Here is a 23,281-nt window from a genome sequence, read left to right as displayed (position 1 = left end):
CACATTTCTGAGTGTGGTTCTATATGGAAATCCTGTCCCTTTTGTGGTGGGCGCATAACTGCCTCATCAGATATAGACTACAGCACTGCATGTGGTCACGCCTCGCTCCCATCGCTTCCTAACACAACCATCAACTGTGGTCGTGACCAAGATCCCACTAAAATAAGTGAGCAGTCAGAAAGCATTATGCAGCGTGTCTCTGTAATGGCTCCTTCTCCCTCACACACAGAGTGAATATTAGATAAAAGTTCACATTCAGTCGCTTGAGTGTTTACAGTAATTAATAAAGAGGGCCTGTGTTGCCAGGGTCACGGTGATCTAATGGTTGTAGAAAACACTTTTGACTGGAAGTACAGTGAGTTCCTTGAAATGGAAATAATGAGATGTCCTCCGTTCTCTTAGCGCAATAAGACACTAATTTATCTCCAAAGTATTTGGTCTGCAGGTTTTCAAGGTTTCAAACTGACAGTACTTATCTCTTCTTTTGCCACTGTGGTTTTATGGGACATAAAATGAAAAACAATGCACAATAGGAAGTGTACTTGGGAATAACACAGTTTGTCACAGTCGTGCCAGTCACCGTCAAATACTAATAAAAGGAAAAAACAAACTGCATCTGATCCAAAGCAGCACTTTGGCCTCTCTGTTTTATTTGATTCAACTTCAAACTGATCCTGGTCCGGTCATTTCCTGCAACTGTTTTGCTTTCAGAATTGTTTGCGTATGGCTTTTTGATGCCATCTGACTCTGTTATTTCTACTCATGACTGCAGATGTGTTCTGACAACAAAAAGTCTCTGGCACGTTTTCGCTGATTCTGGTTTTTCGGCGTAGATCAATGAGAGTTAATACTCGTTCTGTTTTAGGACACGTGAACTATTCATTAAAAATAATATCACTCCTAAGAATCACAAAACAAGTAAAAGCAAGGTACTGAAACATACACGGAATTTCTTGGAGACTTGATCAGAACAATATTTGATTATATTTAAGTTTATTGTACTGAAAGCGCTGTTCTAAGGAGGAGGAATAAAAGTCCCAGAATATTGTCAGTGTCACACCATCTGCTCATAGCTTGATGTGAACCAGTCAGAAGCAAGACTTAGACAAAGAGTCTGGATACAAGTTCAAAATATAGATATGACTGTGCCAATAAATCACAAAATCTCACGTGTAAAGGCCTTTGGTAAAAGCGTCTTTTCGATGGTCCACTCTGGAGACATTTCAACGATCCAATAAAACACGTTTGAGGAAGACGACGATGCCAGAAAGTACCAACTGACGCAGCTGAGGCGGATTCATTAGGACAGATGTCGCCACTGTGAGTGTTTCAGTGATTAGAAAGGTCTTGCACACACACACACACACACTTAAAGAAAACAGGTGATGTTAGAAGATGCATAACGGTCATGCTTTCGCCCTGATTCACCTCACTTATCTCTTGATTATTTCTGTTACAGTTCAGCTGTTTAAATCCATAGATGTAAATAACTGGCAGTATTGATTCCAGATAGTGTTCTCTCCCTGAATATGAAGCAAACCTGCTTTTACCGGATCACCAAAGATCCCAAGACGGAGCGATAGGAACCTGACGATGAATTCTGCCAGTGTAAGTAGCGATCACTTCATACCATGTACAGATTCTAACACTGTACTCCACAGAGATGTGTATGAGTCAGTATCCTGCCATCTGTTCCCATGTGTTCCGGCGATGGTATGTCTTGGCGCTCCTCACTGTCTGATGATGCGATCCCATACGACACCGCAGGCTTTAAGATAATCAGTTCATTCACAGAGGGCCCCAAACATGAGCCAACACCTGACCCACACACACACACACACACACGAGGGTCATGGCTAATTTGTCCCACAGAGGACTGATGGGGAGAATCTCTGTTCGTGTCATTCAAATTGATTTTTGAGCGGAGAGGCACAAGAGGCCGGAAGCTATAGCGAGACCGTCCAAGCACTGATGTTTAAACTGTATTTTTCACCTCTAATTCTGGTACAAGCCTCATATATAGTGGCGTGTACTTTTGGGACAGAATCAGTATTTTATACACTATGTGTTTTATACACAAATCAATGTCTTTGTCTCTGAAACACTTCTACTCAGGTGGTGTAGCATGGTTGCTGCCTCTGGTAGGACCTGTATGCAGAATAGGTGTAGGTGAATAGCCAATAGGAGCACCTGTTGTCTCCCTGAACTGTCCTATGATTGGACAAAGTCTCCTGTCACTCTCTGGACCGCACCCTGCTGCGATTAGTCAAAGTTCCCAAAGGTTATCACGGAATCATTAATCACCCCTACTGTACATTTAAGTGCAAGTTTTATTAAATTACTAATGGTTTTACCGCACAAAGTGGTGGTTGCTTGGTGTAAGAGTGCTGATAAAGGTCTGACAGCGGCTGTTAGTACTAAATTCTGCTCTCAGTAGTGATATTTTTAAGGTTTCATTACCTTATATTGTTTTATTTACACACTATACTCTGTGAATGTTTCCAAATTCATTCAAAACTTGGCATCAGGTGTCATTTTTGTGCCTCCTCAAATGCGTGAGAATGAGAATGTTTATTTAAATGGTGTTTCCATGTGTGTGTGTGTGTGTGTGTGTGTTTTGTTTTGAGAAGCCAGATCCTGGTTAATTTTTTCCCATCAGATTGTGAATGGAGCCAACGCTGTGTCCTACTGTCCTCCACTCTGCCTGGGGATTCGTGTGACTGGTCGCCAGCCAATGTGAGCACACGCACTTTGCCCATGAATGTGTATGTGCGTGAAAGTGTGCGTAACTTTAACCTTCCCATCCTGTCCTTCTGAGAAGAAATCATCCGTAGCTGGTTTTACAGCATCCTGAGAAGGACAAGTGGAGAGGACACTCGGCAGCAGGGGACCATTTATGATCATCTGGTCAGCAGATGGGAGAAGCTGGAATGGGTACTGCTTTGGGGATGTACTTTATGGTCAAACGGCAAAGGCTGAACTCATCTTAACCTTCCCTGAAGAAGACGAAGACAATCACGAGTCAATGGCAGCTCCAACTCCCATGGACACCGAGTGTCTCATGGCTGTTTTTGATTCGTGCCGTCCAGAGAAACACAGGAACAGGGAGTTTTTCTCTAAATCAACGGGGGAAGAAGTGTCGGAGAGACGTGAATAAGAGATTGTGTAGTACATCTAACCAGAACAAATACTTCCTTTCCATCAGTGCAACAGAGAAATGTGGCGTTCGTTGACCTCCTCGGTGCTTAAAAAAAAATGACCTCATTCAGAAACAGCGGTGGATTCCTGTCTGAACCAAAACAAATTACACCCTCTTTCAAAAGACGTGTTTTCCCAGTATGGGTCTGGATTCAATAAAACCAAACTAGTGATTTTTTCTTTTTTTTTTGCTTTTTGTTCACAAATTTAAAAAAATAAAAAATAAATTAATAACAATGATATACAGTATGTTGCAAATAAAGGCAATACTGCTCTTACCAGAGGCAAAAACAGCTTTTTTAGCTCAACTGAGCCACATTCCACTGAAATAGAAGCTTTCTGTCTCAAACTGATCATCAAACTGAACCCACAGTGCAAACAAGACAGAAAATGACACCATCCATGTTTATATCGTGTATATATCCCCTATAACCCTTGCTCATGCGTCAGTCACTGTCCTAAACCAGTGCCCTGCATGTTTTATAGGTTTTCCTGCTCCAACACACCTGATTCAGATGGTCGTCAGCAAGCTCTGCAGAAGCCTGATTAACGACACATTGATTAGAATCAGGTGTGTTGGAGCGAGGGAACTTGCAGTGAGAAAAACCCTGTGCTGAACAAGGAAGATAGTAATGTTTAAGCATCACTGCCTGTGTCCTTCTACTGCTGCATCTTTGGTTTTGATCATGTTCTTGAATGGTAACGATTAAAACAAAGCAAGTACACAGCAGTTCACATGTATCACTCTTTTTTGAAAACATTTGGAAATGGTTACACAACCATGTCTGTGATCACAAGCCAGGCCAGATCCTGATATTCTGAAACTGATGGGACGTTTTTTTGGGGGGGGAATCCTGATTTTTTTATGTGAAGACAACATGGCAGGAACAGTCGCAACGACACAGCTGGACTCTCCAATTTACACTCAACCTAACAGTGGCGTGGTTAATGACGGTCGTTCACCTCTACTCCATCAAAGAAGAGCCTGCAGATGACGGGCGGCCGTGCTTGCGCGAGACAGGTTACACAGAAACAAACAAGAACATCTCCAGGCAGCAGATAATGTACCGAATGCGTTCACGTGGAGCACATTCTGCTGTCCACTGCTTTAAATTAAGCTGCGGCGTAAAGACAACAGAAGCAACAGGATGAGATTACGCAGCGCGCTGGAGGACAACTCCACAGAATCCCTAGCTATGTTTTGTCTGGGACCGACACATCCTGCTTCCAGGCACAAAGAAGTCCTTTTCCCACAATTCACACTCCAGTTTACACAAGTTGGTCTGCTACTGTTCTTCAAATACACTACTGTACATACCACAGAAGAGGCCTGGAGACTTGTGAAGTGGGGAACATATCTCTACTGGACGCTGTGACATAAAACTGTCAGACTGTGTCTGAGACACACTGAAAAACCCAGGCGCTGATTCATCACAGAGCTCTGTCACCGCAACACACACTACATACTACATAATATTCCCACACTGTACTATACAGTAGTGTAAAAGCATGACAAAGCCAAGACATGTTGCTCTGACCTTTTATTACCGTAACTCCTAGACTGTTTCTGATAGCTAGAAAATTCAAAAACTATGGCCTGGGGATCTGTCTGATACTGGAAAGCTCTGCGCTCATGTACTCGTCATTCCGGTAGAACATCAGGACTTCTGTAGAACGACCTGGTGAATCCCAAACGAGCTTCACCAGTGCGTCACGCGTTTGTGACAGACTGTCCTCCAATGTAACGTACATATAGGTCGTATGCAGGAATTACGACCTATGTTTACGTTTTCAAAACCAGCGCCCCCTAGCGGTTGTATACATAACAGCAACCACTTCCGCCTTAGACGCGGTATCTAGTAGCTTCGCTGCTGTCAGCACCTAACTATACCACCTTTTTAATATTTTTTTAATTTGTACTACCTAACCCTGTCTTTTTTGCCCTAACCCTACCCTCATCTGTGCATATTCAAGTTGGAAAATACTAGTAAAAACATACCTTTACATTGCATTCAGGCAATAAAGGCTATATGTACGTTTTCAGGGGTTGAAAAAATGACCTATATGTACGTTTCAGTTGGAGGACAGGTTGGTTTGTGACGTCAGCTTCTCTGTACTGTAATTCCTGCATGGCTGAATAAAGGCCAGATATAAAAACTCACTCAAATTTTGACAATACTACAGCCATAAAATCAAACTAAATCCAGACGGCCTGATTATCATGACGCTCATAAGAGGGTTACGTGATTTTCCACCAAATAAAGGTTTATTTTCAAGACTGACAATTTGCAGGAGATGACATTTTTCCTTTAAGAATCACAGTAAAAGACTGTGGTTGCAGTTCAAATTGAGCCAGTTACTAACAATGAGTAACTTAATAACATCAACTCAATGAGTCTGAATCTACTTTTATCCATCACACTGCATAATACGACATATTTAAGTGCTATGACATCAATCCTTCTATGTATCCCACCTTTGCAGCTGAACTAAGCTCAACAGAAAAGCTATGGTGCGACAATGAATAGCTACGAAACACATTAAATACCAATCGGCCCCTGAATGTACACACATTGTAAATTGATGTAGTTTGTACAGACGAGGGCTGGCTAAGATGATGTGTGTCAGGCTCGCAGTCGTGCTAGGCAGACGCAGTGCACGGACTCAAGAGATTCATTGTTCTCCCACTGAGGTCATCGGATTCACGGGTCACACAGACACATGGGTTGTCTAGTAACAAACAGTCAGAGGTGGATTTGCAATGGATTGCTAAGAAAAATGTTAATAAACTGTAGTTTAAATATAAAAAAATAGAGAGCCATAGACACTTACCCAAAACAATCACCACGGTTTTCAGCAGAGACATCATTGTATCTCGGTTGCGTCGAGGTCCAGAGCTGTGCCGCGACATCCTCATGGTCCTCTGCCGCACATACACAAAGATGTGCGCATACAGCGTCACCATGACAACAAAAGTCACCAAGTTAAACACTGCCCAGAAGACCAGGTATGAGTTGCTGTACAGTGGCGCCATGTTGGAGCAAGACCTTAGACTGCAGATACAGTTCCAGCCCACACTGGGGATGGCACCCATGACTATGGACATGGTCCAGATTATAACGATCACCACAACCACGCGCCGGTTGCTCATGCGTGTGTGTAGCTGCATGCGGAACACAGTGATGTGGCGCTCGATGGCGATGGCGAGGAGGTTGGCCACGGATGCCGTCAGGCTGGTGTCGATCAGGCCCTGGCGCAACAGCCACGTGGAAACAGTCAGACGCCGCGTGTTTGGCCCGGTGTTGAACATCAAGTAGAAGTAGGCCAGTCCAGCAAAGAAGTCAGCAGCTGCCAGGTTGGCCATCAGGTAGTAGATGGGGAAGTGGAACCTCCTGTTGACGTAGATGGCGATCATCACCAGAAGGTTGGCGAGCATGATGAAGATGCACACGGTGATGCCCAGGCCCATCACCAGCCTGCTGACAGTATTCCAGTCTGTAGCGAGGTACTTGCCGCTGCGGTTGTAGAAGAAGGCGATGGTCTCATTGTAGTAGCACTGTTCGTCATCCATGGTGGTGGTGTTGCTCTCTGAAAGTAGAACATAAATATGCATAACATTAAAATACAGAGTATGTGAGTTTTGTTTACTTTTTTTATTACCCTGTAATCCACTGGTATCTGTGTGTACATGGCGTGACGTACTCAGAGGTTAAGGTAGTTTTTTAACCTTCATGTTCTTCACCCCTTCTCAGCTTCATGCATTCTTTATGGTATTTGGATGGTATTTAAAGTTCTGTTAAATTACGTGACTAAATCTAAGCCAACGCAAATTCTCCAAAATAAAACACAACCTAACATATTTTTCCCACTAAGTGCCGTACTGTGACCAGTAGGAGATAAACTGATGTTTGAAATTACTTTGGTGACTAAACACTGTATAAGAGGTGAGTTATTGAATAAAAAGCACATTTTCCAAGGTAAAAGCTGTAGTATATCATGACTATACCAATGATGTGTGAAGTTATTGAGTATTTTCATTTCTGATAGCATATATATAGACCAATGTAACATTTCCATCGTTGTCTACATTACTATAGTTACGTGGCGTTTGTATTTTGACAACAAACACCATCAGTTAGCTTTTCAGTTAGCTAAACTCAGTTAGCACACTGTTAGCTCCGCCCGGGAAAGATTAAATCACAGCACTATGTTTCAGAAGCAGTAGAAGCAACAGATAAGAGGATAACGTGCTGTTTCAAATTATTTGATGTTAGCAGATTAGTTTTCTTCCTAAAGGTTCAACCATATCTGGTTTTGATTGTAATGAGCTGCTGCTCTCCCCTCTTTCCAGCACTATGTACCAACAACACTGGCCTACATTGAAACTCAAACAGCATTTGAACTAACCTTCGCATTAGCATGGATTTAGTGGCATGACCTCTTTGTTTTTCCTTTTCCGAGCACATGTTCTTTTTCTCTTTTTATCCTTTTGTTCAGAATTACTTAATCTCCTCTTCAGGAAAAAAAACATTCATCTTTTGTAACGTCCAAAACACTGCTTAGTGTTTCACATACAGAGTGCAGTCATTGTTAGCGCAGAAGCAGCAGCTTTGAACGAGCCAATTAGGTCTATAAATGAGTTTGACCAACAAAACAAACCAAGGCCCAGTCCCATTTCCCCTTTGTACCCCTTCCACTGAACCCTTGTCCCTTGAAACAGAGTCACAAGAGGTAGCGGTTCAATTCTAGCTGAACAAATTGAGTTCAAGAACATAGAACCACATTTTTGTACACTATGGGAATATATAGTATGTACAGGTCAGGAAATATCTTCAATCTCCAACGTTAGCTTCATGACGGTAACAGTTTCCTTGGATTTGGTTAATCCAGAAACATTCTGTTTGAAGTTAACCCATAGTGGTCAGGGTGAGGGGTGAAACGGGACTGAACCCAAATCACTTGTTTACGGCACCACCGCCACACAAGGGTGGTGTGTGAGCAGCTGTGGGTGAGTTTTAATGTATCCCTGTATCATGAAACAGGAAGCAAGTGTGTTTTTTTTCTATCTGGTCAAGTTTTACAAGTGTGGAGAAGAAAAAAAAAAAGCACACAAGGAAACTGAGAGAACGAAGCAGCAGCAACACGATGCTTAAAAGTCAACTCACACACACAAGCAAGGGAACAGGAAGGCTGTGTGTCTGTGTGTAATAAGCTCCAGTCGCACACAGATGCTCACTAGTCTCTCTCATACAAACCCAGACCGGAAACAGGTCCTCAGGGCTAGAGACGAGTGTGTGTGTGTGTGTGCATGAAAGTGATCCATACACAAAGAGAGAAGAAGGGAGGACGCAACTGAAGAAACAAAAAAAAACAGGGGGCGAGGAATGAAAGAATGGGTATTAGACATTCTGGGTCAAAGGCCAGTGTTTTTGTGGAAGTCCTCTTCTTTTGATGTCCTCTCTAATACGACTGCTCAAATCCCTTAAACCTTTCTTTAAGGTCAGCACTGACACAAGCAAGAGAGTTTTTCCTCTTGGTCAAATTCATAACGTTATCCAAACCTAGACCTCCGAAAATGTCACATGGAAAATGAATGATCCTCAAGGGGAAACAATTCATCAAATAAAATAAAGGGTCACCCTTTTAGACAACTAAAACTTATATTTCAGTCCTGCTTTTTAGCTTCTCTTTCACATATAAACTCTGTATTTATGATGATTAACACAGCCAAAAACAACATTGCTCAGCAACTTTGCAGCTCTTATGTTCTTCAGCCAAAAACAAGTATTAGCCCAATAATAGCACAAAGGAAGTCATAATCCATTAAATGAATAGTTTTCTGGACTCTGTTTATATCCTCAATTTCCTGAGTTGGGGCTGATAAGGAGCTCCTTGTGCACGCGTGTTTGCTTGGAGTAGCTGTGATTTGTTTGAACAGCAATGGTAACGTTCAATTAGCCAAACGGATTCACGGCTAATACTGAATGGATTTGGACAGGCCAGATGTGGCTGCTTCATTTCTTTACGCAAGACAATAATATTTATAATAGAGCACCCTTTTGAGAGTGCGCGTGTTTTCGCAGCTTATCATTTGACGAACGGCTCAATGTAAAGACTGATGATTGAATCAAAGGTTTTCGTCTTCTCAACTGTTCGGTATAGATTAGTTCCTCAAATGAAACTGCTTACGTCTCATCATATATGCATAAGGAATAAGTTCATTTTTGGGGATGGATGGTGAGAATGCAGATTGTAACAAACCAAGGATTCTTGCACTCAATCCCTTTTCCGAGAGCGTCAGGGAATCTACGGTGGCCTTGGCATATGCGAGAGGCCTTCCAAATGTTAAATGGCTAGTTTGTTTGTTCAGTAAAGCGAGGCCTTTGCCTAAAGTACATATATTATTACTTATTCAAAGGCCACCAAAACCCAAAAGAAAATGTTTAAAAAGCACATTGCACACACACACAACCACATTTATGGATGGTATATTCAATTTTTGCACCAACATTTTAGTTTCAGTTTGGTTTCAGTCCCGTCGTTTTCCATTACTATAGTACTTCATCATCGTAGGCGGGTTCGGCGTAAGAAACGACGTCCGATTTTTACGTGACTCAAAGCAGCAAAGCAGTTGTTTCTGGTGTAACTGAATCATTACAGTTAATCAGTTACAGTTAATTACAAAGATTGGTTCAGTACTTCCTGTACGACCAGAGCACAGATTCTGTCTGACTATGAACGGGGATGTGATTCGGCTCACGATCACCTGTCTAAATACACCAGACTCCTCTGTTAAATATTGATTTTAGACATTTCCTAAATGTTGGAGATTAACTCATGTTTTCAGGATTTTTCAGACTTTTTAGCCGATCTACAGTTCGGCATTGTTCGCTTTGATCCTTGTGTCGAACGTCGGGCTCCTGACTCTTCCAGTGACGACACTCACTGACCAATCAGTGGCCGGCAGTCTGTCCACGTCACATTTTAGTCGACGTCAGAGAAGGTACTAAAAAAAGAATCAGGTACCAGGTACTACCACTAATAGTAAAGCAGAAAAAGAGAGTAGCTTTGAACTAGAGCTGTATAGTAGAAAAGTGTCACACTGATCTAAGCAAAATATGTGACTGTTGCTAACCCTCCAATGAAAAATGACAGTAGCCCAGAGTTTATAACGATGATGTCCGCAGTTATCGGGACCTACATGGGATTCTTTGGGTTTGTAATTGTTACAGCTGTAACTCGGCCATTAGTGGCAAAGCAGCAGCTGATTGACAGCAGCAGCACTAATGCAGAATAAATCCGAGGGGCCCCTCTGTAGTGACACTTGTCATAGCAGATGAAAGTCCAGTCTATTCTGCTCATCATCTGTGGTTCTGTTGCCATTAATCGTCTGCTGGGAGCGGTGACCGGGGCACGGGGATGCCTGAGGCGAGTCGTCAGCACCAGAGAGTGGCAGGAAGTGTCAGTGGCCTCTCAGTACACATTCTCAACACTTTCATCAGAGCCACGGAGCCTGGTGGCGGGAGACGCGTGCGTATTTGCTTGTAATGGGCCAGAAAAGACGACACGGACAGAGGGGTTTTCAGGTTTCTGTGCCGTTTCTGTGCACCTGGGCGTGTGCTATGTCTGCACTATAAAAGACAAAGTCTGAATTACTACGTTGTTTAAGTATTTTGGTGAGAGGAACGTTTGGGAGTGTGTGTGTGTACTCCACTGTCTTGAAGGCAAGGTGTTAAGGATTGAGAACAAGACGCCCGCTGTGCCTGAGTGTGTATTGACACGCTATCTTAATGTGTGACAAAGTCTGGCTGTGTGGAAAGAGAGGAAAGTGGGTTTTATGTGTGTGTGTGTGTGTGTGTGTGTGTGACTTACAGAGTATGAATGGACCACCCTGGAATCCTCACAAATGAGGTCATAACTCAGGCATCAGCACCAAACGCTGCACTGCATTCAACGTATAGTTTGAGCAGCATTCATAGTGAGGACATAATGTATTCCCTAACCCCTTACCCTAACCTTAACCATCACAAAACCTCAAAAACGTCATTGAAAATGTCCTCACTTTCTCAAGTTTTGTGATCCTCACAGAGATTCCCATTCTAGAACACACACACACACACACACACACACACACACAGAGTAATCTCTGCTTCCTCTCTGACTTTCTCTCTATTACCAAATATGTTTGCATGAGACGATAAGCCACAGTATGAAACAAAAGACGAAACGACACACCCGCTCATGAGGAGATCCTCAGCTGTTGAAAAGCTGCAGGGACGCAACAACCAGACCGAAGGCCCGGCGTACGGACACCTGCCGCAAAGCTGCTCCAGGCACGACACAAATGTCTTAAGAGAGGCATTTAAGATGCTCTCGAAATGAGGCGCGGCGCGTTGTGTTGTCATCAAGCAGCGGAGAACGGTTGCACTTTCTGGATACGAACGATGTGTCTAGGCCTGAACGATTTAGGGGAAATATCTAATCTTTTACTAGGTTATAGATTTGAAATGTGATGGCGCACCATCCAAACTTATTTACTCTATGAGTTGTATAAATATGTGCATTTCCATTGTCAGAAAGTGTGCCAAAATAACCAATCCTGAATTCACTTCTGGGCAACAATGGAAACATAATGGGATACTGTGCTTTACCACCTTCATCTTGTTGATGAACATTGTACGTATGAGTGTTTCCTTCTTTGTTGAATTTATTGTTGCGCTACTTCTTTTATTCACAGTTTCTGTCCAGTGATTATGTTGCTTCTTTGCTAAATGTGAGCTGTGTAACTTGCTTTGTTGACAATTAAGCTCAACTACTGCTAAACCTACTAGTACCACTATTGCTACTTCTATGTCACGCCGTTTATACAGCTGACGCAGACGTCGCCATCAGGGTTTACTGTACACCGAACCACTTTGCGCCGAGCTGAAAGTGCACTGTAGCACTTGATGGAAATGCTTTTATACACTTGTTATGCACAGGGATTGTTTGACTGTCTGCAAAGTAAAAGTGTTTCCAGTCACCACAGTACAAGAAAACATGGGTTTTATACGGAATGGCAGAGTTACCACTCTCTGGGTTCATTTATTGATACATATTTTCCTTATTTCAACGACATTAAACGTGTTCAGAGTGAATGCGCTGCGTGCCTGACCGTCCTTTGTGTTTTCTTATCTCTGGTTGAACAGAGATAGACTGACCTGGTTCAGTCAGGTCTGTGTTAGAACAGGAGCGAGATAAAACTCCAACAAAGTCTCCAAACTATTCAGCATCCAAACCTTCTGCTCGCCATTGTTAATAAAGTCCTGACAGAAATAAAGCTTGGAGGGAAACATTTTGGACATGTTATTCCTGCTCTGAGAGAAGATTTAGACTTTTATTATTCTTATTTATATTGAACATCATTAGTGTGTCGAACAGTTGCCATTCCCTGATCTGGGAGTATACTCTGCGTTTGTGTGTTAATGATTTGGTTTGTCCAGTAAAAGTAAAACTAATCTGTAATTCTTCTCTTGGAGAACACAATACTCCTTTGGTTTCGGGAGGTTTGGAGCCAAATGACGCTGAATTGAATGTTTAATAACAATGTATAAGGTTAATCATCCAAATAGCAAATATTGTATGTGTTTCCCAACATTTTTTTTCCCTCTGGTTTGTGTTGATTTTTCAGGAAAATTGTCATTTCACAACGGTTTATATTTTAACAACCTACTGGTTAAAGATTAACTACTGTGCAAAAAGGTCATCCCTTTAACATGGAGCAGTTTATGAAAGCAGAGACATTGAAATGTCTCACAGGTGGAACTTTTCAAAGCCTGGATGGAATGTTGCAAACATGTATCAAGGAAAAGTGAGAGTTTCCATGTTTTCCTTCTTTTTCTTGTCATGTCTCGATTACATGACCTCTGAAATGTTTCTTGTTCCTTTCCTTAATGTCCTCTCCTCCCCTCCCCGGCTTTTCCTCTCTCTGTTTCATCTGATTTCATTCTTGTTCTCATCTCTCCACCTCCGTTTTTTATCATTCCAGTCCTCTCCTCTCCGTCTCTTAACTCCCTTCCACAGCAAACTATCTTCCCTTTAATACACATTCTCTCCCTTTTCCTCATCATCTGTCATGCTTTCCTCCCCTGTCTCCTCCTCTCCTCTCCTCTCCTCCCCACCTCCTCCTTCTCTGCCACCTCCCCCCGTCTCCTCTTGCCAACTCCACACACAATGTGCCCATTGTTTCCGTACAGCCGCCAGAGAAAGCAGAGAAACAGCACTTCTGCAAACCCAGATATACACAAACACACACAGGCTCTCTTTCTGTAACTTTCTTTTTAACATCATGGGCGAGTGCACATGAACACACACACACACACACACACACACACAATCACACATACTCTCAAGCTGCTGCTGCTCTGGACGGTCAGAGCTCGGGACAAGGGCTGGATTGAGAGGTGGTGTTGAGTCATACGTGACTGCAGCCGTGACGGGCTGATTCACGGCTCGTCAGAGAGAACTGTCCCCCCCCCTCCGAAAAACACTTAAACACTTCCATCGAAGGAGATAACCGGTTGCTGCTAAATGAGCGCTCTGTGGAGACTGACTGTAAAGGCTTCCCCAGCGGCTTCTGGTGAAATTTGTGAAAAGCCACTTAACGCAGAACTGGCAGCCAGCGCCGTAAATTAGGACGAGCGCTCGTTTCAATTTGACTATAAAGTCCGTAGCTTAGTTACAAGCGAGATCCATCCCGTGGGTTATTATCTGCAGAGCAATGTGCAACACATTTATTTTTTTTTTGCAGAAGTCCATTGAATAAGCTTCTTTGCTTTAAGGCGTTTCTGCGATGATCTGTACCACATGTCTGAGTGCAGCACGTTTGTAGGTTAAACAGAATGAGGAAGGACATACATACATCCTTCCTCAGAAATGCAGTGTAGTGCGACATGAGCTGTTTGACACAAATACATGTGTACACAAATAGCAATTTGTGGCGTTTCCTTTGACAGCTAGTGGTCACATAAGTCAATGTGAAGTGTCTCCACACAGGGGATTTTACAGTTAAACTGAAGTCAATAAAGGACCTCGTGTTTACAGATTTAAACAGCGACACTATCCACATTTATACTGATTCCCCTATAAGCCTTTTTCTATTTTAAGTGTGTTTGTATGAGTTATTCATACATTATGAACAGCATTAAGTAGTTTTCAGCCTATTCCGACTGGACACTGAAGTTTGTAAAACTGCCCACTCTCTCCACACCAAAGTCCAAAAAAAAAAGAATCAGCCATTTTTCATCCATTTTTCATCGCGGACTTAAGCAGGTGTAGAAATGAACACTCAATAAACATAATCTATTATTCAAAGTGCGTTATTCTGTTGGGAACTAACTGGGTTGCAGACAACTTATGACTCTGATACAACAAAAAAGGAATTGTGTTTCTCATTGAAGTGAAAAAGAGTGTCCATCTGGTCTTCATTGTGTCTTTCACGCATGGCACAACATGGCACCGGGCCTGCTTCTGTGTCTTTACAGCAGTGACCAAGCACTAATACACCTGGAGAGACTTGTTGCCTTATTCATTCAGATTCAATCCGAACAATGTGGCTGATGAGTAAAACCCTGCAGCATGATGCAATACAAAGGGACATGACGGAACTCCAAGTTTCCCTCGGCTCAAGTGTGTGACATTTGCGTTGAACTACAGCCATTGAACCGCGACTGAATCCACATGAGCGGCCTGTGCCATATGTGTCAGCTCTCTCTGCAGTTTATCGTCGGGTGTGTTCAGTCGTTCTCTGATGAAATCACACCGTTGGACGCCGATTCCTCCGATTACATCACCGCAGTTCAGATACAATGTGGGGTTGCGTCAGCGCGAGTCTGCAGAGACTTCAGGGTTTGACTCTTTTTTTCTTTTCTTTGTTCAATTATTTATCACGTATTTCTCCGAGCTGTCACTGGTGATATTCAATAGTGCTGCGCTCTGACCCAAAACACACAAACGTGTGTGTGCGTGTGCGTGACAGACAGAGTGCAGGAGACTTCGGAAATATCACAGCGCTAGATCATTAGACATAATCTAATCCCATTTCAGCCCTTGCCCCTATCACTTAGTCTTACCCCTTTATTGGGCGTTCCAATATTTGTTGAGGTAGAAGGGTTTCCATCTTGGTACAGTAAAGCCCTGGGTCAGGCTTGTATTTTGACTTGGTAGGTGGGGTGTGCGCTGCGCCCGATGGCCGAATCAGTGAGATACGTAGCGTGACATTGTACCAGTGCAACGGCAACCAACAACAACATCAAACATGAGACAACAACACAATGGACAACAATGGAGGACACCCAGCAGCTCGGTTTGTGGTTGACGTCAAGTTTGTATGAGAATAGACTTCATCTGACTGTCATGGGTCTAGCTCCACCCATGCTATACCATTATCTAGTGTTGTAGTCAAGACCACCTAAACCGAGACCAAGTCCACAGTGTATCGAGACCAAGACAAGACCAAGACTTTGAGGGGTCGAGACTGAGACAAGACCAAGACTGTTAGCGTCGCTTTGCAGAATTTGCACGTTGCGCTGTGTTTTCTTTAGGAGGTATTTAGGAGGTAAAAAGTCTTTGTGGTTCAGGTAACCAAATGTTATTATAGATGAGTTGGCTGACATCTTCTCACGGCCTCTTCTCCTGTCACTCACATGCACTTTTGTGGGGGGCGTGTGAAAGGGGGCGGGAGGGATGACAGTCGTTAATGGTGACAAACATTTCAATTGAGTCAAGTTATTGGTTGTACTCGAAGCAATACGATATACGCAAAATTACAGTAATGATATTAACAAGTTAATCCAAAAATGCACAGCCAATTTATTGATATCCCCACAGTTGTGGTCTTTACAGGTCTTGAAATAAAATTCTGAGTCCGCTTTGACCGAGACCGAGACAAGACCGAGTCAATTCCGAGACCAACCGACCAACCGAGCTCGAGTACTACAACACTACCGTTATCTCTGGTATCCCAAAGGAAGGGTTTCCGAAAAATGGAACAGTTGGGGCGGGTTATTTTGGTACTTTGCCGGAAAAAAATTCATACCGTGCCAAACTGAAGTGTTTAACTTGGTGGAAACACAGCTTTAGAGCTAACTAGCCCTTCAAACAGAGATCTTCAACTCTTCAAAAGAAGGACTGAAGATATTTCCCAGATTAACTGAATCCAAGGAAACTGAAGTTGCTCTCATAAAGCAAATAATGTCCATAGTCCACGATAACAATAACTACATAACAACAGCTGAAAGTGACTTCATAGATGTAAGATTTCCACCACAAACTCAGTTCCAAGTAGCAAGGGACAAGGGGCAAGGGAATGCGAAATGGGACTGGACTTCAGTTTTGAGGTTCTTTATAACCATAATGGCTGACCAGGGCGCTTGTGGTCCTTCAACACACAGAAGAGACAACCGAGGAGCTTTTATAGCTCAGAACTGGAATGTTCTTGACCGGCCAACTGGGTCACCAGACTCGAGTCTAACTGAGCTCGCTTCACTTTGCTGGAGACAACAGTAAATACAAAGTAAGCGTTATTTATGTTGTAGCAAGCCGGTATTTACAAGGAGAGTTTTTAAAAGGCACTTCATCTTATATATCATCATATATATATATATATATATATATATATATATATATATATATATATATATATATATATATACGTATGCTTTATGCATGTGGACACTTTCTCCTGTTGTTCCTGGCAGATCAGTCTGTGAACTGACTTCCTCAGGTCTCTCCACAAATGTTTCCTGGGGTTCACGTCAGGGCCTCAGTGGGGCCATTCAAGGACATCCAGCGTCAAAACATGCACACTTGTCTCGTCTGTAGGCCGTGCTTTGGTTTTTAAAGGTGAACAACAATCCCTGTGTGAAGTTGTGTGCACTTGGCAACAGGGTGTCCCACAAGGCCGACAATTTAACCTTGTTTTTGTGTGTTTTTTATTGAACTTTTAAGACTTTTGACCTTTATAATAATGGAGGAGGGAGTTTCTTTGGTTCCTCTTTCGGTGTCAAACATGATTATGCTGAGTCATTTCTATGACTTTATATTAAGTTTTGAGAAAGGTTTGGCAGATGCAGCCAAATGTGTGAAAATGTGTCGCTGAGGCTGTGCATGGATTGTGAGTCAATCTCTGTCAGTCTCTGTGGTTGGACGTGCACGTCGAGGCCTAGCACACTAACCCTCAGCTGATTTGGTTATGTGGTCATTTATCATTGTCTATTTTTATGTCATGTTCCAACAAGTCCAACGTTAGGGGCACGATTGTATACAATAGAAAATATAGAAAACCCTTTCTTCATCTTGTTCTCTTTCATCTTTTCCTCTCCTGTTCAGTCTGAAAAGAGCAAATGTGGAAATCTTCACAGGGTTTTGATTTTTTCCAGGATCTCCAACCCGACCTTTAAGTTGTCATCCTTGCAATAGGTTGGTCTTCACTGCATTTTTAAATATATTACACAGTGAATAGTGAAATGAGCTTTGACTTAAATCAAACAAACTGCAATTGCAAAATGTAGATATTTTCCCTCAAATTGTCCAGCACTTGTGGCTGTGTTGGGACAAATTCAGACAGGCATGTGTTCAGGGTTTTAGGTCTGTCTGATGCTGTTTTTGACTGTGGCTGCCCAGAACATGCTTCTGACCACTGACCACGACGTGTGACAAAGCACCAGCAAGACCCTTCTCACTGCAAACCAGACAAACGTGTGATCAGTAGTGCATCACATTTGTTTTTTTTTAAGTGTGCCAACGTGATCGCCAGCTTAAGAGCACGTTGTGGTCTGTGGTCAACAATCTAAGACATGGTCTGACCCAGGAGTTAAAAAGAGAACATTTTGAAAAGAGGGTAATGGTTATAGTGAGAAGATCCACAAGCAGTAAAGAGATGATTTAGTGATGTTCTTCTAGGTAATTTAACAGCCCGTCCTGCCACAATAACTCACAGCATGTGACTGGGATACCTGCGTGAATGTAGAAGCAATCTGGACGCGAGGAGTTAAGAATGGGTGGAATGCGGGTCCTCAGACGAGGGGGAGGAGAATTCGGCCTTTCACTAATCACAACACAGATGTTTCGAGGACCCTCTCTTCTGACGGATGTCAGAGCTCATGCAGTGAAACATAAAACAATGTTCATCACAGGAGACGTTAACGTCTTTGCAGCGGGTGACATGTTTAGTGTCGGGAGTCAGAGGCGTCGGCTCTCGACCTTCACATTTTCTTCTCCTGGAATCTCAAGAGCGGTACGTTTAAGTTAAGGATGAATGAGTGCAAGTGTGCGGACCGATAAGAGTGCGTCGCTTCCCTGGTTACTCAGGAAACCGCTGCACTCTTTCGTGTTCCCATGACTGGAGAGCTATTGTGTGATATCCATGGTGACACAGCTTGATGATCCACTCATGGCTAAGTCTTAAGATACAGGAGGGATCTTCTGCAAGAGTGCTTTGCATGAAAAGGCAGACGTAAGGGATGAAGTCAAGTTTGTTTTTCGCTCTCTCCTCTCTATTATGTCATAACACTGTAACCCTAAAATTAGCAGGTAAACCTGGGATGAAGACACTGAGAAAAAAAAAAAGGTGATTGATGTCATTCTTATTGCCGACTTTGGACTTTTGCATCTTTTACTTTAACCTCTCTTTAACTCAACTGTTTAGATTACACGAATGATGAAACTGTCTCCAGTTTTAAGGTATGGATCACTAGCAAAATATAAATGTTAATACCATTGTTGGAGGGTTTTTAACTAGTTGGGTGAGCTGAGTTTTTAAATATCCACAACTAACAAGAGAAAGCTGAATCGCTCTTTCTGGGACTTTTCTCATTCAAGAGAAATAACATCTCAAATGAATGTCATGGCGGATGAGAACCAATCAGAAAGCAAATGAAGTGTTCTAACTAAATCACAGCCTGGTTGTAATCTCAGATCACAGGCTACCATTGCTGATGACCCCATGCTCTATTTATCCCCATTCCACCCACAGCTGGAACTGTTGTCCACGGTCTCTCCCTATTTCAACTCCTGCTAAATATTAACATCAAACATTAAAACAAACCCCTTTATCAAGACATAAACAAACCCTTTGATTCAAAAAGCTTAAAGGCCATTAAATGTGTCTCAGGGTAAATGTTCCTCACACTCCACTGTGGCATCAAAGACCCCCTGAGGTCTGTGGCAGTGGGTGGTAGGTAAACAGTGACCTCACTCTGTGTTGTGAGGACACAAATAAACACACCTTTTGAACCCCAGATTAATGAGGTAACATCAAATGGGGAAGGATAACATGATGGGAGCATGTGGATTTTGTTAGACCTAATGACATAGCCAGGGACCAATATATTGTTTATTTGTTTTTTTTTGCAAACAAAGACGGCGGCAACTGGCAAGAAAGAAAAGGTCATTCAATGACCAGAAAGCATCTCGAGTTTTCTCACAGCTTAATCTTATGTCATAAGTCTTTTAACTTCTGACTCCAAATACTGACAGGAGAATTGACCCAAACTTTAATTGTGCCACCTGTATTTCCACATTCCCACTGGTCAAACAACTGATTTAATCCTTAGTTAGTAGTTTTGACCAATGGGAATGTGTTTTCTCAGCATTCACTTGCAGGTCAAATGACTAAGAAGGTTTTATCTGCTTCAGCTCCAATCGACCTTAGTGGGAAAGCAAGGTCCGCCCTAATTTCTGCTTTGTTTGCCTCATTTTTTGAAAACTCTGATGTTAGGGCATTCATCTTCCATCCATTAGCATCACCATTAGTCATGACTGCATTTAAAGAACACTTTGCAGAGTCTCTATCTTCAAGAAACTCTTGAAGACTCATCTCTTTCAAGAGCAACTCTCTAAAATCTCTCCACATGATGATGTGACGTGCTTATGTGAATGTCAAAAGTCCGATTTTAGTCAGACTAAGACAATAATTTGGTTTTCTCAATGTCATGTGAACACTTGACTTAAGAAATGTCTTAGTCGGACTAACATAGCTGGATATTGCAATTCATAGTCCGATTACTCCTGCATGTTACTCCTGCTTAGTCGGACTAGAGTCGGACTTGCCGTTCTGCACATGCACCGCTGTTTGTTTTGAGAGAGATACAGCGCCACCTACGGAGGCGGAGTCAGACATATGTGGCCAAAAAACAAAGTTTTCTCCTACCCATATACACTTAGACTCTGCAAGTTGTCCCATTGCCTGTCTTAGTCGGACTATATGACCTTAGCTTGATTAAAATGTGCATGTAAACGTACTGACTAGCAAACTAACTTTAACTAGCATTTCATACAGCACCACCTATGGAGGCGGAGTCAGACGTACGTGGCCAATAAATCGATTTTCGCCTTCGCATGTATACTCGGACTCGACAAGTTGTCCAATTGCCTGTCTTAGTCAGACTATATGACCTTACCTCGATTAAACTATGCATACAAATGTACTGACTAATCAACTAACTTTAACTAGCATTTCGTATACTTGGACTCGGCAAGTTGTCCGATTGTCTTAGTCAGACTATGACCTTTGCTCAATTCAACTGTGCATATAAACATACAGACTAACCAACTAACTAACCTTAACTAGTCTTCAGCACTTTCCATTCCTCCACTTATGACTTCTTTCCTCCTAATGGTTTCTCGCTGCTCCCTCACTGTAATAAATGTCTCGGAGTGCATCCATTTTTAATGAATGTTTTCTGGTAACACTAAAAGTTTAATAAGCCGATCACTTGTAAGTGGCTTTGGATAAAAGCATCTGCAAAATGTTTTGGAGGGTTTGGAGGATAACTTCTGCGTGATAGGGTTTTTGGGGGGGGCGGCTGAGAAGCTTATGAGTAAAAGCAACAATTAAACAAAGAAAATTTCACTGTCAACTATTAGTTTACGATCTACCGCAACTACATTGTTCAACAGACCTCCTTTGAATTAAATGTTACGACTCTCCGGGGAGATTAGAAAACCTCCTCTGTGGACACAAGTATTTCACAACAGCCCCGGTCTCACTTAAGATTTTCTCAATTTGGAAACGTTGGGACGACTTTGGCAAACAATGCAACTTGAGCAGAAAATATAAGAAGACATTTTTAAGAAGTGAGAGTCCTGACACATCCCCACAGGAGCTGGCAGAGGTTTTTGTGGCCATTTCCAGCACAACACAACAAGATGTTGTCTTCTCCACGACGCACAGCTCGAGTTTCATTAAGCACCCTGTGAACTCGTATCATTTCCGTCATACTCAACATTCCCGCCAGTGAAAAGAAAAAAAAAATGGGTGAATCATCACCTATTTGCATGATTTAGTGTGGAAATGGTCATGAGGCACATATGACACAGAGCACCTGGTTCATGCAGAGATCAAGTATCATGAGGAATTGTGTCAATTCATGTGAGATGCTGACACAGACTTTGTTTTAGTGGAATAACCTCTTGCACTTTTTCCTCTGAGAGTTAAATGACGTTGTTGTTGTTGTTGAGTGACACAAACTCCTGGTGGCAGTAACTCAGGGAGGATGACAACACCAACAGAAATGCTCGAGGACAATCGATACGCTGCTGCATCATCTTATAGCAATCCCCTAAAGTGGGAACACGTGTGGAAACCGATGCCGGGTGAAGTGTTTCAAACTTTTTTCAATGGAGCAAACGAGAGAAAGAGAAATTCCAAAGGCATTCTCTGAATACGCAGATCAGCGTGGAAAATCAACACAGATGTCAAACGCAGACCCAACGCCCGCTGCTTTTTTTTTTTCTCCCCCTGCTCACTCCCTTCCACAAATATTGTTCCAGAACCAGAGTTTGATAAAGCGCCCAGCTCTGGCGCAACACGTCTCTACAGGCGCACAAGCGAGCGTGTCCTGCCCAAAGTTAACGGTGCATCCAGGCATCTGCAAATGTCATCAAAGCTCTTTATCTGAACCCAACGCTGTCCTCGCCACGTCTACGTGGCAGGTAGGTGCACTTTGATTCTATAAAGATGCCCGCATCCTGCACGCGCCAAAAATCGAAATACGCATCATTTACGCACAAAGGATTCATACTCACAGCGTGTTTCCACCTCCAGTGAGAGCAGTGTAGGTAGATTATTTGTTTTAGCTTAATCCCTGACTGGTTCCTGAATGTCCTGCTCAAGTTTGATCCGTGGAGCCTGAAATTCCTCCAACAGAAAACTCCTGGAGACTCTGCTGCTGCTGCTGCTGCTGCTGCGGCTCCGGCGTCAAAGTCGTAGCGGTTTAATACAAGACTCCAAATCCAGTAAACGCACAGTTATCCCATTCATTTTAGGTCCGTACAGCAGAGGAGCAAGTCCTGCGTGGGTTTCCCACCACTGCGTCGATGTGTCTCTTTTTTTTTCCTGGAGTTGTGATATTTCTTTTCTCTCCAGATGAAGACGCCCCTGATGCTGCGTGAGTGAGTCCCTGTGACTCTCTGCGCTGCTGCTGCTGCTGCTGCTGCAAGTCTCTCTCTCTCTCACTCTCTCTGAATGACCAACCAAGAGCCACACACCTTTGTCTGCACTTGACTCTCTCCCTCTCTCTCCCTCCCTCTCTCTCTCTCTCTCTCAGTGTGTGTGTGTGACACACAATATCGCAACAAACCTTAAAGGCCCAGTGCGTAACATTCAGAAGAGTTAACTGTCAGAAAATAAGTGTATGGTTTTTAATGGTTTCATAACTGTAGAATAACACGCTTTTCCCATTCCACCATGACAGGACTGGATTTGGAGAAACAAGACAATCCCGACATGTGCAGGAAGAAAACTGCCCCCATTTTCACACAGGAATCAAACCGAGCAATGGCGAACTGTAGATCAGTAAAAAAAAAAAAAGACTTAAAAATCCAGTTCATCTCCAAGGAAATCTCAATATTCTCAAATCTCAAAATCTCAATACAGAGGAGTCTGTGCGCCGCTCATGCAGGAAGTACTGAACTAATCTTGGCTGTGGAAAAGCACCATTCGATGTCACAAAGTCTTACACACTTGTACCTTTTAAATTAATGAGACATATGGTGAAATGACTGTTCACACTGTTGTACTGTGGCTCCAACGCCCCATTTCATT

The 23,281-nt window shown here is 42.8% G+C and overlaps 1 protein-coding gene across 1 annotated transcript in view; it reads right to left on the bottom strand.

Annotated features, from left to right (window-relative positions):
* The window catches only part of lpar1 (lysophosphatidic acid receptor 1), a 28,912-nt gene extending 6,233 nt beyond the window's left edge, over positions 1 to 22,679 (bottom strand). The window contains exons 1-2 of the mRNA XM_044012884.1: positions 22,264 to 22,679; positions 6,031 to 6,786 (exon numbers count right to left, since the gene is read on the bottom strand). Coding sequence (XP_043868819.1) covers positions 6,031 to 6,769 — 739 coding nt within the window. The 5' untranslated portion in view covers positions 6,770 to 6,786; positions 22,264 to 22,679. The remainder of the gene's footprint in view (positions 1 to 6,030; positions 6,787 to 22,263) is intronic.
* Between the last annotated feature and the right edge of the window lie 602 nt (positions 22,680 to 23,281).

Source organism: Solea senegalensis, linkage group LG21 (assembly GCF_019176455.1).
Source record: "Solea senegalensis isolate Sse05_10M linkage group LG21, IFAPA_SoseM_1, whole genome shotgun sequence".
Taxonomy (NCBI): domain Eukaryota; kingdom Metazoa; phylum Chordata; class Actinopteri; order Pleuronectiformes; family Soleidae; genus Solea; species Solea senegalensis.
This window is presented reverse-complemented; position numbering and strand designations above follow the sequence as displayed.